General features: G+C 45.0%; 1 protein-coding gene and 1 long non-coding RNA gene across 2 annotated transcripts in view; one reads left to right on the plus strand and one right to left on the minus strand.

Moving 5' to 3' along the window:
* LOC142585949 (uncharacterized) overlaps positions 1-16384 on the plus strand; it is a 101634-nt gene that overhangs the window by 11870 nt on the left and 73380 nt on the right. Inside the window, exons 2-9 of the mRNA XM_075697079.1 lie at positions 1053-1303; positions 2733-2901; positions 3898-4002; positions 5565-5693; positions 5820-6002; positions 6614-6757; positions 13216-13356; positions 15014-15184. Coding sequence (XP_075553194.1) covers positions 1053-1303; positions 2733-2901; positions 3898-4002; positions 5565-5693; positions 5820-6002; positions 6614-6757; positions 13216-13356; positions 15014-15184 — 1293 coding nt within the window. The remainder of the gene's footprint in view (positions 1-1052; positions 1304-2732; positions 2902-3897; positions 4003-5564; positions 5694-5819; positions 6003-6613; positions 6758-13215; positions 13357-15013; positions 15185-16384) is intronic.
* LOC142585950 (uncharacterized) lies at positions 493-13277 on the minus strand. Its single transcript, XR_012829160.1, has 2 exons — positions 13191-13277; positions 493-1347 (listed from the first exon to the last, which is right to left on the minus strand). It is a non-coding gene; the product is annotated as an uncharacterized LOC142585950 (long non-coding RNA).

Below are 16384 nucleotides of genomic sequence, written 5' to 3' on the forward strand. Positions count from 1 at the left end.
GCACCGTGGAAGATCCCTTTGTCATGTACTAATTATACCTGTAAGCGCCTTAATTATACACTGAGTTCCATACCTAACTATTTAAACCAACAAAATGTTATGTGTTATCACTCAGCAAAACTAAAATGCAGAATTTGTTTTTATAGAAGTTTATTGCTAAAGTATCTAACAGGTTCGCCGAACTTCTGATGTACTCTCGTTCTGTTTATACGTTTGCGCTTGTAGCGAAGATCCCCAGAAGCCGGGTTTCTACTACAGCGATTGTGTCCGGGCCGCGCGGCAGGGTTTGCGTTGTGGACTCCATGCTGCAAAGGCCGTCTTCACGCTTCTAAACTTCGAGGACATGATGACGCCATGGGCTGCGTTGCCGGGATTTCTGTTGTGAAAGCAGCAGCCTAACTGCAGATTGTATTTTTTCCATATAGATTCACATATATGCTTGAAAGTATGTAAAAAATATTTCTAGAAAAAAAGATGTAAAACGTTTCTTGATTGTAATTTGCGTTTATTCTACATTTATTGTGAAGTTTGTCATATTTTTTGCATTCTTATGGTTATATAAGTGCAATTGACGTGTCAAAATAATAATATGCAAGATAGGACATTATAATTGTATACTGAGCAGTATTTTACACAACTGTGTTATAACCGGCTTCTCTACAATAACATGAAAGCATGTACATGTACCCGTGTTAAAATACTCTGATGTCAACATTTTATGCATTATTGTATCGATACACCAGCCTCTCCACTGTCTGTCTGGAAGACTGGAGCTTTGTCAAGTCGGTCTTTTTTCCGTTTCTCCCTTTTTCACCTTGTGTATCTAGTGGTGAAAATAAACCATGATGACGATATGGGGACAGTAGGAAGAAAGTGTCGTGCTTTACCGTTGCCGGAAGGGTGCTTGCAGTTAATACTTGCAGAAAAAAATTGCAAGATGATGGGCGTTGGGGCTTTAGATACGGGACACTAGGTACGTGATGCGAGAGGACAGGTGCGTGTGACACGAAGCGCGAGGGAAAGTCGAGTCTGAGGTCCTCTCTTTGCCTCAGCAGCCAGCTCCGACATCGAAGAAAGGCTGAACAACTGCTGCGAGGAAGGCAGCCAGTGGGGCATGTCCCGTTCGGGCTGCGATGGCCTGCCGCTACTTCAGCTGCCGGCAACGCCGTCGTGCCGCATCGCCCAGGAGATCTGCTGCCGATCGGCGTTGCGCCAGAGCCTGTGCGACGCTGGCAAGGCGGCCGCGCGTGGAGGCCGGCCTTGCCACGACGAGCAGAGCGACTGCGTCGGCGACGCTTACCGGGTAATCCTGTTACGCGGGTGTCTCAGAAATGAGCCGCTCTCCACCTGTAAAGATTGAAATTCTGTATTGTGACAAAGGAAAGGTCTACTTTCTAAATTATCGCGTATGCTTTAGACGCCGTTTTCCCGCCTGCGCTTTTTGACTTGTAACAGATGTCAATCCTTCCATTTGACATGACGTCTGTCTGTCTGTCTGTCTGTCTGTCTGTCTGTCTGTCTGTCTGTCTGTCTGTGGTTCATGCGGCAAATCATTTACGTTATAGTTTTAAATGCGTAAGTATTTGTATGCTTACCCAACGAGAAAACCGTCCCTCCGTCATTCCCGTAATATGACGACCGCTTTCGGGATAGCGTCCGCAGCATAGTGCCCGGATTCACCTTGGCGCAACCTCTCGCTTCAACGCCAACGAAGCGACGAGAGCACAGCACACGCCTCACTCTGCCACTTTCCGAGATCGCTTTCAAGATATGAGCGCGCGCGTTTTCGACACCAAGTAAGCGGCGAGAACACAGCGCGCGAAGCTATCAGCAGTCGGCACTCTTTGTGGCATCGCAGGTCGCTTTCAAGGTGCGGTCTGCGCGGCGGTGCCATACGAGGCAGCCCCCCGAGCACGTTTGTTCAATGGCTCGGCGCGGGTGGATAAGGCGCTAAAGAGCGATAACGGCTCATAATGATTGGAACGTCATCAGCGCACCTGGTGCCGCCGCCCGCACCCGTTCGTGTAGCCACAGCGCTGTCATTTGTACTGGCCTGATCAAGCTTCATAACATTGACACTGACGCCGGGTTGCGTGGAGGTGACCAAGTGGCACATTGCTTACGTATACTTGGACAACTCCCAGAGGAGTTTCTGTGTGAATTTCTTCTTTTTAACAGGCCTCCCCCTCTCACGTAACGTGTTTTGTTTATTTCCGCTTTTCCTCTTCCTCTTTTTATAACCTTGCTCCTTAAGTATGATCTTGACATAGCAGGCTCCTCAGTAGCCACAATTCCTGTTTGTCGATGTTATGAAACAGCAAAATCCCCTTGTCTTTCCGTTCTATTGATAATTTTGGAAATTACGTCTTTTAATGCTTAAATCCGGGCTAATTATTCTAACTTGAATATCCGAGACATTTTTAGCGTTTGGGGCGGAGAGGTGCTAGAGATGTCTCGGATGCTAACCTGCAATATTCGCTGTTTTTTGTCGTTTCAGCTGTTCTTGATGGGATTTGACGGTCTTTTGTGGTAATTAAAGCTTATTAGTTTGTCTCCAATATGCTAATAACATATCGTCATACAATATGAACGCGTCTAGCTGCTATCCACCTGTTTGACGAGCTGTTTATCCTTCTCGCTCCCTTTCCCTCTCCTATGTGGTGTTTACGAAGGCCCTTCAGGACACCAGCATGAACTGAACTTTTCGTTGTGTATTTGCATGGCACGTGCAGGACTGCTGCGACGGCTGTCACCTGGGCCTCGCCGCCGTAAAGGAAGGAGCTCCGTGCCGACCGCAGACTTTCTCGCTCGGCCTGCCCTGGGACGACGCCTTCTATCAGTGCTGCTCGGGAAGGGACGACTTGCCCGACGACACGGGCTCCACGGGCCGCGACAACGACGGTACGAACTGCAGGCACGCGTACTTGGTGCATGGCCTCCGAGACTCAGCGTCGCGGTGTCCGATATCGGAGGTTACTACAGCTGCAGGTCACGATAGGCGGCTCAGCAATTGGCCCGTTCACTTATGTCTGTTGCTCTAGAAATAAAGTGAAGGCGATGAGTCTTCCTATCGTATTGCACGCTGCACAAACGCGGTTAAGCAAGAATCGTATGCAGTGAACGAAACGCAAGCAGAAAAAAAAAACATCTCGCTCGACAGTGGGCAGTTACATGTTTCTTTGGCTTTTTTTTTCTGGTTTGGGTTTCCACGCAGCATAACGTCAGTATGAAACTAAATATAAGCATGCGGGCCCATTTCACAGATATACTGCGATAGTGACTTCTTTGGATCTTACTGAGCGTTCTATATCCAACGAGAAAATTTCAGTAAGCCATCTCTAACATCTCTTATCTGAGGACTGACCCAACATGGTTCGGATTTCTCTTTCGCTCCATGTGTCTATGATGGTACGTTGTAAATTAATAAATGAACAATATGAACATGTAAATTTGAACAAGTAGATAACTATTACGCAGTGCACAGTTTTCACTATCGTTTGCTTCGAAAGGCGTTCGTCACTTAATTCCGCATGTGAAAAGACAAGGAATATCTCAGCTCGCAGTATGGCTGTGCTCGAGCTCCCACTGACAGCCTGCACCACATATATCTTGGTTTCCTTGACATTAGTGCTTCACGCTGAATACGCTCCGGATTTCTGGAAAACGAGGATTGGAACAGCAGGCTATAGTGTGATGTATACGCCCTATATGAGAGTAGGTTCTTGAATATCTTCTGTTGGCCAGCTGCTCTACCAAATCTTCGCGGTCCGTGAAAATTACAACTGCCTGTAACGTAAGGTTTTGGACAATATAGCCCCATGGAATGCATTCCATCATGATGAGTCGCATCACCCTATATGTTTCCTGGCACTCAGCCGCTTGTCTTCTCAACTGCAGTGTTTGCAGGTCCTGGTGACAGAGGGATCGACGTACCGACATGCCCGAGTGGCCACGAACTCCATAACGACGGGCGAAGTTGTGTCCCCGTCACGACAAACAATGGTAGATATCTATCGACAATCCGTCCATCCGTCCAACAAGTATTTTTCTCGGTTATTTGTGCCCAGGAGAGTCGTGTACATTTGTACTTTAATCGGACAAAGCGTCTTGTTATCATCCGACACGTACACGCATGCATCGCTGAGGGTGTTTGGAAATCGTTAGTTTATAAATGGCCAACTTCACTCCAACAAAGGGACCTCTGTAATTTGTCGAACGAAGGGTGCCTGCAGTGATTTTCGGCTTTTGCGACGAAAAGTAATCAGCTTTTTAATTCAGCAAGAAATTATGCACTTTCTCCTGATGCGTTTTTACTTAAGCATTTAGTCCAAAACTAAATGTTGTTAAAGTTAACTGGCAAGCTTACAACGTATAGCAGTCGGAAGCTATTGACCTATGTAACCAAAAAACTATCGATACCATCTGCCACTACTAGTAATTTAGCACGATCATGACATGTTAAAAGAGGTGCATTGTTTAAGCTACAGTAGCGCCAGATATCATCAGTACACTCTACACATTTTTACACATTTATGGGTGTATAAAGGGTGTTCGGCTGTCGCATAGCTAACGCCCTCACGTTTAAGCGGTAAGTTCAAATTGTTGTTGGGAACCAATGGTGGCATCTTGTTTACCGACATTTTTTTGCAAGTAAAAATGAAGGCAGCTGTGACAAGCAGCATAAAAAGTGCATTAAATAAAGTTTCATACGCACCCCTGTGAATTAACAAAATGTCTTGCTGGCCTAGTTGGTTCATGCTTAACGACTGAATACTGGTAAACGCAGTTCCAATGAACATTTGATGCTTAATGGTGCTAGGGCCAGGTGTGGCCAAAGAACGCCAAGACGCAGTTCCAAGACGGGACAAAAGAAAGACACAGAGGCACAGTACAAGCGCTAACTCACAACTAAACTTTATTGTGAGGACTTCGCCTATACTCAAATACACAGCAGACCCAGATCGCGCAAACGCTTTGTCCATCAAGCCAACCAGTACGTCATATCAAGGAGCGTATAAACTACAGCACTCATTTCTAAAAACTGCATTTCCTTGCTTCGCGAGACAACCGACTTATCGCTAATACAGATGCTCTCTTTCTTTCTAATATCATATGCCTCCATGATTCCTCTGGCCAAAGCATTGCCCCTCCTACCTAGAATTCGAATAGAGGGACAGGACCTACAATGCATAGGCAAAGATAGCCTTTGTTAGCTACAGGTCGCTCATGTTCGAAGGCGAAGTCTTCACAATAAAATTTGGTTGCGAGTTAGCGCTTGTACTGTGCTTCTGTGTCTTTCTTTTGTCCTATCTTGGAACAGCGCTTACCAGCATTTAGTTGTTACCCCTGTGAAATTCTCCAGTTGAATTTTTCTTTGCGCCCAAGGCTTTCAGAATGGTTACATAATCTTAAACTACCTCTTTTGCCATCGCATGTCTAGTTAGAGCTTCGTTATCGTTCTGTATAAATTTTTGTAAGGCCGTAACAATATGGGTGTTACCCGTGTGACAAGAAAAGACCCTTAAGAGTCTAAACATTTTTCCAGTGTACAATTCTTTTTCCAGGTGGCGCTCATGAACAGCCGTGCGACCGGAATAATCCGTGCAAACAAATTTGCCACGTCGTGAACGCCTTACCAGTTTGCAAATGTAATGAAGGATTCCGCTTGGAGGACGACCTCGTCAGCTGCACAGGTAACTCTGCACTGACACTGCTCAGTCAGCAAGCATAACAGTTGGCTCACACACCGTACGCCCAGGTGATTTTGGGTAGGTTGCGTGTGTAGGGAGCTCCTTATGGTCGACCCGTTTTGCTCGCAGACATTGACGAATGCTCTGACGGAATGGCTGACTGTGACGAAAGCCGGGAACGGTGCATGAACATACCGGGAAGCTTCAAGTGCATACCCAAGGGAGATACCGTTGCTCTGCCGAACGTCGGCGGAGACGTGCCTCAGTGCGACGCTGGATTCAAATACAACACTGCCATAAAGGACTGCATAGGTGAGTGGGATCAGAGTTCGAGCTTCCGGCGCCTTACGCGCACTGGCGTTCACTCTACATTCATTTCGTGAATCACTTGTGACATGTGCATTTGGGCAGCTTGAAATCGTAACTGCCGTCGTGGCAAACGTAACTTAGCAACTTTCCTTCATCCTGGAATTACACTTTCTGTTAGCTTGCACTGAGAGCGGGATTTTCGGTCAATTGATCGGTCCACATTTTTGAAATGACACCAAAATCAAGCGATTTACTGCGGGTAATATCCAAAGTTTCACTTTGAAGTTAATGTCACAATATTGCCACATATTGCAAGACGATGACGCGGAAAAGCTCTGTGTATAAAACCACAAGCTAATCACAAAAGCAGCAATTGACAATTGACAATCAGGTAATTAAGCGCTCAACTCAAACTGAAGTTAAAATAATTTCTGCGCAGTTTACTTGGCTTTCAGTCGTTCCCATATTTTTTATTGACGGAGAGGATGAAAGCGTCAGTTGCGCGCACGAGAAACGGCGCCCAGCGCAAATCGCTTCACTAGAATCCCTAAGATGCCGTAGTATGCCATGTTTATGCAACCACGGCATCAAGCTCATGGTCGTTGCGCCGACAGACGTGGACGAATGCTCGGAAGGACTGGACGACTGCGAAGGGGACACACAGAGCTGCCTCAATACTCATGGCGGATACCAATGTCTTTCTAAAGAAAGCAAGGAGTGCCCCGGTGGATACGTCTGGAAGGACGACGCATGCGTCGGTGAGTGAACAACTAGTGTATAGATTCGCAAAGCTTATGGTGCTGTCCTTTGCTAAAGGGAACACTCACTTAGTACGTGACCACTAATTAGAGCGGAATACTGGTATGAAGGCATGCAGTCTGTTGCCTGCGCTTTACATCAACCATTTGCTCTATCTACAAAGCTCAAGTGTTTGATACACTGACCTTAATACTAGAGATATAGGTGCTTCCCCTAAAAGAAGGAAAAGTACTGTACTCCTAACAGTGGAATTTACAGCAAGGAAGGCGAAAACGTAAGAAGCTTGGAACAGGCAAGCTACACGATGTCGAATGGTCGAAGAAAAAAAAATGCGCTAAAGCAAGTGCACTTCCTTGTTAGCTTTTCGGTATTTTTTCAGTCACTGTGTCCTTATATGAAGGCGCTACTTACTTTTGAATGTTCCCAATAGTGACGACAAAAAGATATTTAATCTATGTTGAATATATAAACGTAATCCCTTTCCAACCAAAAAAATATAGTTGTTACGTTGGCATGGAAAGTAATGCAACACACTGGTATTTTAAGAAGTGCATGGCCAGGTTTGACGTGAACTACGGGGTGTTGCTCTGTATCACTGCTGTTAAATGCTGTTAATTCTTGCTTCAGGAGGGCCTCAGCTCAATAGTAACCAGCGTTTCTACCTGTAGCAATGATTGCAGTTATTTCCATCAGATAACACATTGTCTAAATAGCTCATTATCCGTAATTAATTAATTTTTATAACTATGGGGATTGACATGATGTGGCCTAAATATTCATGCTACAAGTCCTAAATATTATTCTGCAATATTTGAGCCGTGTTTCTAGAAAATAAACTTGGAGCATTTATAAAAGAATTGTGCTTTAAATAATGACTAAAGGGGTATTCGCATCAAGAGTCTTGGAATAGGCTCGGTACTGCGCTCGCACAAGATGCGATGTTCAATTCATGAGATCATCCCGACATCTTCTTACATCATCTCTTCCCTCGACGCATCTGTGACCATAACTTCTTGGGCGGCTTGGTGGTTGCTATGGGGCAATCTTGTGCAGCAAAAATACAGGAAAAGAATAAGAAGCGATAGAAAGCGAAGGAGGTTAGACAGGTGCTGCACTTACAGCTGTTTATTAAGGGCAAAGCTTATCAGAACGAATACCCAAGGCCGGCGAGGAAGTCGAGCACAATGCTCTAAAGAGAACACAGGCGGTGCCGTGCCTCAACGAAGTGAGCCACAGCCTTAAGAAGGTGGCGAACAGGCATGGAGTACCCGTCTTAAGGCCGACACACACGGAGCGAACTTTCCTGACGAAGTTTCGGCGGCTAGCGCCGGCGCGGCGACCCGGTGGCGTCTTCGGCGTAACCGAGCGAACGAGCACAGCGGCGGATGAAAGACGGCGATAGCGAAGAGAGCGCAAGGAGAAAAGCGGAGAAAGAGGGTATGGTGAAAGCGTGAGAATAAAAGCGCAATGCCGCGCAAGATGGGCTCTGCGGCGACGATGGCTACGAGATGACGCCAGAGTAGCGCCCGTCGTCTGTTCGCCAATGGAGTCACTGATACCATATATGGAAACAAAGCGCTGCGTCAGCGGAGGTCTGTCTGTGGCGGCAGCTGTGAATCGCGCTCACGCATCACCCACGCGCTGCATCTCGCGATCTCCCAATTAGCGAGGAAATCGCGCCACACTTCGATCTGTTTGCAACGTGCTGCACGAGACGGATTGCCCACGCCAGCCAATATATCGCCAAATGAGAGCAAGTATAGAGCGGCGCTCAAATTTCGCATTAGGGAGAGTCTCGGTGAATTGATCGGTGAATCGTCGGTGAATTTTTTTCAGCCCCAAACAAACTGGCGCCCCTCTGCCCCCGCATCACAGAATGCGCTGTGCAAATGCATACAGTCAAGAACGCGAATCGCTACGTGCTGTTTTCCACTAGATTGATGTACCAGATTCCACTAAGCTGTGGAGGAACCTATATACGTCGGGAAAACTTGCCATTGAGTCAACGACCAAATGGAGGGAACACGCTGATTTGAGTGCGCATCTTTCTTCGCATATCAAATTTAGGTCCTGTGAACCACGTCTTCATGAATTGATGATACTGGGTAGAAGGAAAGCTAAAACTGCCCGGAAACTGTTAGAGTCGTATTTCGCGTGTCTCATTCAAATCAATGGTCAAGCCTGCGTTAGCCATACCTCCATTTCCTTATATGATGTAGACATGAAAGGGCTAAGTTCTTGGCGTAGATGACTCTTTTCTTGCTCTATGTCCCCTCATGTTATAGCGTGTTTACGCAGTATATTCGTATGTATAACTCAAAGTTCGACAGAAACCCATCCGGCGAGGAATGAACATAGTGGAATAAAACGAACACTCGCCAAGAGTAAGAGACTTAGATGGGCTTGTTGGTTGCTGGCTCAATATAACATGATTATAACAGCGCGTTTTGAGGACAGGACACAGAAAGAATGCACAGAGGACAGTCGCCACATTTCAACTGAGCTTTACTGCGGAAAAATTGCATGAGCAGCAGTTGCTGCGCGGAGTTGCTAAGTGAGACATGATGATCTGCTTTCGTGCTGAAAAAGTGCGCTGCGGCAATTTTGTTTCCAATGTTTTTGCGCGGCAACTGCTGCTCGCGCAATTTTTCCCCAGTAAAGCTCAGTTGAAATTCGGTGACTGTCCTTCGTGCATTCTTTCTGTTTCCTTTCCTTAAAACGCGCCGTTATAACCATGTCCCAACACTCCAAGACGTAAAATTTATTATATGAAAACTTGACCTTTCGGGGCCTGTACTGCTCCTTTGATCACAATGAAAGCAAACAGGGTGGCTCTTGTTTAAGTATGGAAGTGATTGCGCCGTGCGCGTGCCTAGATTTTGGGCAGTTGCCCACGTGTCCTATTTATCGCATGCTGTGCAGTCTGTATGTCTACCGATTCTAGCATAAGTTGTGCAGGAAATATCTTCTCTGTAGTGATAACTGATGCTTAATTCCAGTCTATGGAATGGCCTGTGCTCTCGTGGTGTTCCGATAAAGCATTAGAAACTGGGTTTCCTTTCATGACATCGTATTGATGCTGTTGTATACGTTTTTTGAAATTACCAGTTTCGCCAACGTAGCTTGCATCACATTTTTTGCAAGGAATTTTATACACGACGCCCGGATACCTTGATCTCTACAAGGGGTCCACTTAAGTTGCTCGAAGGGACATGTGCGAACCAAAAGTCGTAGTCATTAAACACTCTTGCCAAGGCGTCGCTCACGCTGGGCGCATACCGGATGGCCGCACGCTCGCGTTTCTTTGTAACATTGCTGCATGTATAATAATGTACATGCTGGAAGCTTTGTCCCTGATAAACACTTTTAAGTGTAGCGGCTGTCTCACTTCCTTCTCTTTTCATCGCAAGTTATTTTTTACCTTTTCTTTGTATTTATTCGCTACGGAAAGTGTCACATACATATGACCATGATTTGCTCTCAGCACTGAAGAGGGCTTGGCTATGGTGGCTTTTATTACTGAGGCAGTTGTTAGTGAGTTCTGGAGTAAGTGTTCCCAAGAAAGCAGGGCATTTATTTGGCCGAATTAGTATCTGTATTCCATAAGGGCAGATTTTTGCACACAAACTAAGCGATAAGAACATGTGACTCTTAGCATAACCACGTACGAACACAAACGTGTAACGCAAACGTGCTTTCACCTGTATGTATTCACTTGTGTTTATCCCGTAGTTTCCGCCCTGCCGTCACGTCTAAAAATAGACTACGAAACACGAATGTGCACTGAAGTGCGGGATTGAAGTTTGCACAAGGTACCTTTAAAAGCTGGTTGGATCCATGAATCACTACAATATTCTGAGCACGTTTAATTTCAGTGTTGTAATATTTTGCTAAGACAACCTCCCTACAATAGGTGCACCACAGGTTGCTTCGTATGATGTTTTACGCACCTCAGCAAGGCGCCTTGTATCAATAAAAGAAATAAAAAAGTGACAAGTTATATGTTGCAGTTGCTTGCCCCAGTCCACATGTTAGCGAATACCCCTGTCATTGTTCTTGGTGCGCATAGAAACTATACATATAACCCATAGCTTATTATTCCATTTATCAAGGAACATGTCTGCACTGAATTCAACGGACATAGTAATGCGTAAAAAGAGCTCCGTTGTGTAGTTAGGCACACCAATGTACTCGAATTAGCAGGTCAGTGCTTGTGCTTGAATTTCTCTGCGCCCATTGTTTTAGTGAATGAGATTAGGGAGCGAGAATTGTTTACTTGCTGCTACGATCATCTTTCGTATTCACTGCTTTCGGTTCGGAGGCGGTATTTGTTCAAATACTCATTTAGAGAGAATATGATTTTACCCAATTAAGACCAAAGAAAAATCTACAAATTAAAATTTGTTGATTCTTAGTACCAGGTGATTTTTTCACACTGTAACTACATTAATAAAGTTTCATGAGTTGCGCTTCATTCTTTGAAACACCACGATGGCGTGCTTTATAGAGTACGTTGGGCCTTTTTGGGAGCGTAACCTGATGCAGGTCCTCAAATGTATATGCTATATTTTGCAGCTTCCTGTGTAAGAAAAACTTGCAGCGAAGAGTAAAACGAAATTTTACACAACCCCGCAAAACCTTCTAGTCGCAAAATTTGCGTTTTAATGAGAAATATTCTTTGCTGTGAGGTGTTCTTACTGTTCAAGTGTGTAACATGACTTCATCAAGTAACTGGGAAGGACTCTTTTGTTGCTTGCAGAAACGCGAGCGCGATGAAAATATTTTGATGCAGATGTAGGCGTGGTCTAGATTAAAGCATTCAGAATTTGGTTCTGTGGCAGTTGAAACACTTAACAGACTTGTGCCATGTTCTCCAGTGACAGTCGGCTCTTGTGTCATAATCCTGTTGGATGACTTGCTCGGTGACATTTTCGTTAGAATTTTTGCCTTTCCAAGAAATAGCGTCTATGTCTTGTTTCCCAATGTGGGTTTCCCTATTTTTATAGCATTAAGTCATTTTGATTGAGAGAGGAATATGCATTGTCTCTATTGTTTTCTGCCTCCTCCCACCTATTTTAAAAATTGTAATAAAATTATGCATAAATTATGTTTTTAAGCAATTCCTAAATAGATTTTTATTTATCTAAGTTTACTCTAAAATTGCTCACTATGGTATTGACTGAGGAGGTAAGAAAATCGTTATCTTTGTCGGCAGCAAGTAAAAAACCAGGAGGAATAATAACAATGTTGATGTAATCCTTAATATATTTTTTACCTCTGAAGTTTTTGTAGCCAGCAGAAAATATTTTGACGAAATACAGGTAAAAAAGAAAAACCATCGTGTCTGCTTGCAAACAAGCACACTCCTCTGGCATACAAATAGGCCCAGCTTACTTTACAAAGTACATCTGCATTCATTTTCTTGCGACGGTATAAACATGTATTGTATATCGAATGTCATGCATTCATCGTTTACACCATTATTTTCTAAAATTTACACACAAGATTTATCTTCGAGAAACATATGCTATGATTGACAACAAATAAAGAAGGTGCATGTACAGCAGCAGCTGGTATGTTCAGCACTTCTCCAAGTTTGCTGATGAATATATCAAACACATCATGCAGCTGACAAAAAAAAATTGATGTGATCGTCTTGCCAGGACGAAAATGGTATACTAACGAATACTGTATATTTCTTCTTTAATTGTTTACAGATGAAAATGGTACTGTATTATTAAAAGTACACTGGACGCTAATGGGTTCGGTATTTCTTCAAAGACACATATAGGGTAAACATGATATTAAGCTTAACATGAATGTGTTCTGTGCGCGAAGTGTGCTTGTCACTACACTAGCTTCTCCTTGATAAATCGGCTATCTAAGTGCAAGTTCTGGCGCTCTTTTCCAGCGGCTGCCTCTAGCACTTGGATTGCATAAACAGAAACGTTGTTTCAGCACAAATTGGTTCATATTTCGCATACTGACAGTGCGAGCTGTCTTTGTCAAATATTTGCAACAGTTCGCCTTTCTAAATCATGTTCATTTGACTACTGTTTGAAGCCATTTATACTCACTGTGTTTCTTCTTTTCTTTTTTCTTTCGCGTGAAAGCGCTTGTTAGGTATCGCCTACTTTACGAAATTGCTTACTTGCAACAATTTATTGTACATAGCATAGAAATCGCTTGAAACAACTTCGCATACTGATATTACCGTCTACAAAAGCATACCACTGAGTTCAATAATATAAGCAGCATATTTTTTCTTAATGAACAGGCAGTATGTACTAGCTGCTGACCAATGAACAGCAGCTAGACCACTGTCTAGCTGCTGTTCTCTGTGAGCACACTGACAGAGATAGCGAAAATTCGCTTGACAAGGATTCTGCGTCACGCAGTCGTATCACAATGAAAAGAGATGGAAGCGCGCACATGCTTGCGTGTGTTGTGTCCATAGACGTAGACGAATGCGCCGAAGGATTGAGCGCGTGCGAGGCCCAACACAAGGAAGAGTGCAAGAACACAGTCGGCGGCTACGTGTGCGACCCGATCTGTGCCCAAGGCCTTCGCTACAACACCCTCGACGGCGAGTGCCTCGGTAAGCGAACGGCCGCGGCCGTGCTTGGCGCTAAGCGCGCGCCTTTGCTTGCGCAGTGATTGGCCGTGCTACGCACATTGTCCACTCACTGGGCAGCTGCGCAACGGGCAGCAGCCTTTGTTTACGTGAAGCCGACGCGAACGGCGTAGCCAAGGCAAGATAGGCTGACCGACCTGAAGACGTTAGCATAAAATGGTTTCTGGCAGCGTGTTATCGATATGGCGATATGGGGTTGCAGCATACGTCGAGGTAAAAAAAAAAACAACAACGAACAGATCGCTGATAAAGCATATGATTGTTCGTTCTTGGTGGTGAACCACCAAACTGACCCGTCTGCATTTACATGTACTTTGTCAAGTGCGTAGGAAAGGAATTATACGGGAACCCTCAGATCAGTGAAGAGTTGAACGAGCTGCTTAAGAATCATACTGATTACATATAAGAAAGGATGTAGGCAAGCAGCGTACAAGCGCTGCTAATAAAACAAAAGCAGACCGTGTTGATCAGGAAATAAATTGTAGCAAGCCCGGTTAAGATTCATGTCGATTACAGCGCAAAATGGATATAAACACAAGTAGAGTAGAGCACAGGACAATGCCTCTGTTAGCGCTCCTTAGATTAGCCTATTCGTGCGCACTAAATGTGGTGTCCACCAGAGTTATTGATTGGCAATACGGCTCTTGTTCTGTACATGTGCAGTGTTGCTAGTTGAACGCAATGTCATGAAGCTTGCCCTGTTATGTATAGTTCGTGAATTCACCTTCTCTGCTTTTGGAACGAAATATTCCATGTAAGTGATAAAACGCGTAACATATTTTATTACGCAGCATAAAAGTAGCTGCATGCAAGTGTAAAGGAGAAACATGGTTACCAAATGACTGTGCCAGCAAAGGAGCGAGGGAGTACGATACAGTTCGATAGGTACACATCTGGACAACTTACTTATAACATGCTTAAAGTGTTGGGAAGCTACATTTTTACCGACTCGACCACTCCGTAAGTGTTGAGTTCTCTGTACTTTGCTGGTGTATACTGGGCAGTACACGTTTAAAAAAATATCACATGTACAGCCACTAGGCTAACTTTGGTGATTATTACGTAGCACGGAAACATAGATGAAAGGGAAATATATTCAACTTGTAGAGCTCGAAAAAACATAACAACCGGCCCGTAGATGGTAGGATTGATCACTGAACACGCACCCTTGCGCCTATTATCATTATTATTCTTTTTTCTTGGCACGTTGATCTGAGCTCCAGCTGACACCCGAGCCAAGGCTGATGCTGATAAGGTGTCTAGAACTGAGCTCACTCTCACATTTTGCATTGGGGTAGCTCACCCCTCAAATACAGAGTGTCACTCAAACCGTTTAACTTTGTATCAATGTAGCGTAATCATGTGTTATCTAAGCTGCGTAAGCACTTAAGCAGTATACTTTAAATTCAGAGAGCGGCTCTGTTCACACATGACAGCACCTATCTCCAGCAAACTGCAACAGTCGTTTGTAGACTTGATTGAATAGCTTGTTGCTGCTAACGCTGTCATAGCTAGTCGCTGTACTTAGATTGCCAGATAAACTTGCCATCTTTATACACGAATGTGTGTGCGTGTGCGCGTTTAGTACCTCCGTGTCCTGACACTGTCCCTCGCTCGCCAGACATCGACGAGTGCTTGCAAGGCAGCCACACGTGTGGCTCGGCGGCGCTCTGCGTGAACACGGTGGGCGGCTTCCAGTGCAAGCCGCGTGGCGCCAGCCACGCCGATGGTCGCCGGGTCGTCCAGTGCCCGCGAGGATTTCGCTACAGCCGGCACACGCGTCGGTGTCAAGGTGCGTACACACTGACCGCTGCTCGAAATCCTTCGCCCCGTAAGCCTTCCAACTTAAGCCGAAAATGTCCTAATGTTTCATCTTGAGAGATTCAGCCATATCAAAAATGTATGTGAAAAAAACTATAATAAAGCGGGCCCGAAAGCATCGTAACCACTGATGCGTTTAGTTGGCGTTGTTTTGATGCGCGAAGCTTTATTGTAACACTTCCCCTCCTCCCCTCTTTCTTTCTGCCTGCTATATCCGTCTTGAGTTTACGTTCTTGAATATTTTCCCGTTGTTTTACTATACTCTTTAGGCAGTTGTTTACTACTCGCGTATTTGTAAAGCCCGGCAAACATCGGCGCAAGTCACTGGTACACAGGAAGAGAAAAACATGCTGTGCGAACAATTATGACATAATTCCCCGGCTTATCGCACTTGCGGCAACCGCCACGGCCACTCAGTGGCTATGATGTGCTCCTGCTAAGCACAAGGTCGTCGGTTCAATTTAGGCCACGGCTGCCATAATTAAAGATTACAGAAAACAGAAGTTACAGAGAAAAGCAAAGAGGAGAAAAAAAGAAAGGGGAAAAAGGAAGCACGGGAAGCACTGATCGATGCGAAGCAATAACATCGCTGAACGCAGAGTGTGGCCTAGAAGCAGGAAGTGAGGCGAGGGGGTGTAATGGAATCCGGGCGCACTGCCTGATGTGCATTCTTAAGGCATCGACGTGAATATATGTTGTGATTGGGGGATCACGCGCGATGACGGCAGTCGCTACTGAAGGTGCACATCTCGGAAGGCCAAGGCACATTTTCAGTGCTTGAGATTGAATCGAATGGAGAACGTCTACGTTTATTCTTCAGGGCCTGCCAAGCACAGGTAAGCTGCAGTCCATGAACCCGAGGAAAAGTACACTATAAAGTTCAAGCATCGCTTGTACAGATGCACCCCACGATTTCCCCACAAGAAATCTTGGCATGTGGGTGATCATGGTGAGTTTCTTTTTCATGTAGGCAATATAGGGGCTCCAGGACAGGTCGCGATCTATTATTACTCCCAAAAAGCGGTGTCTTCTCATAACTAATAGCCTGCCCATTGATTTTAATGACATATGGGCCCATCGTCCTGCGCGTGAAGGCAACCAGCGAGCACTGCTCAGATGATAGCTCTTGTCCATGTCCTTCAAGGTAGTTTGACGTCAGCGTAACCGCTCT

This window comes from Dermacentor variabilis, chromosome 6, assembly GCF_050947875.1.
Source record: "Dermacentor variabilis isolate Ectoservices chromosome 6, ASM5094787v1, whole genome shotgun sequence".
NCBI lineage: Eukaryota > Metazoa > Arthropoda > Arachnida > Ixodida > Ixodidae > Dermacentor > Dermacentor variabilis.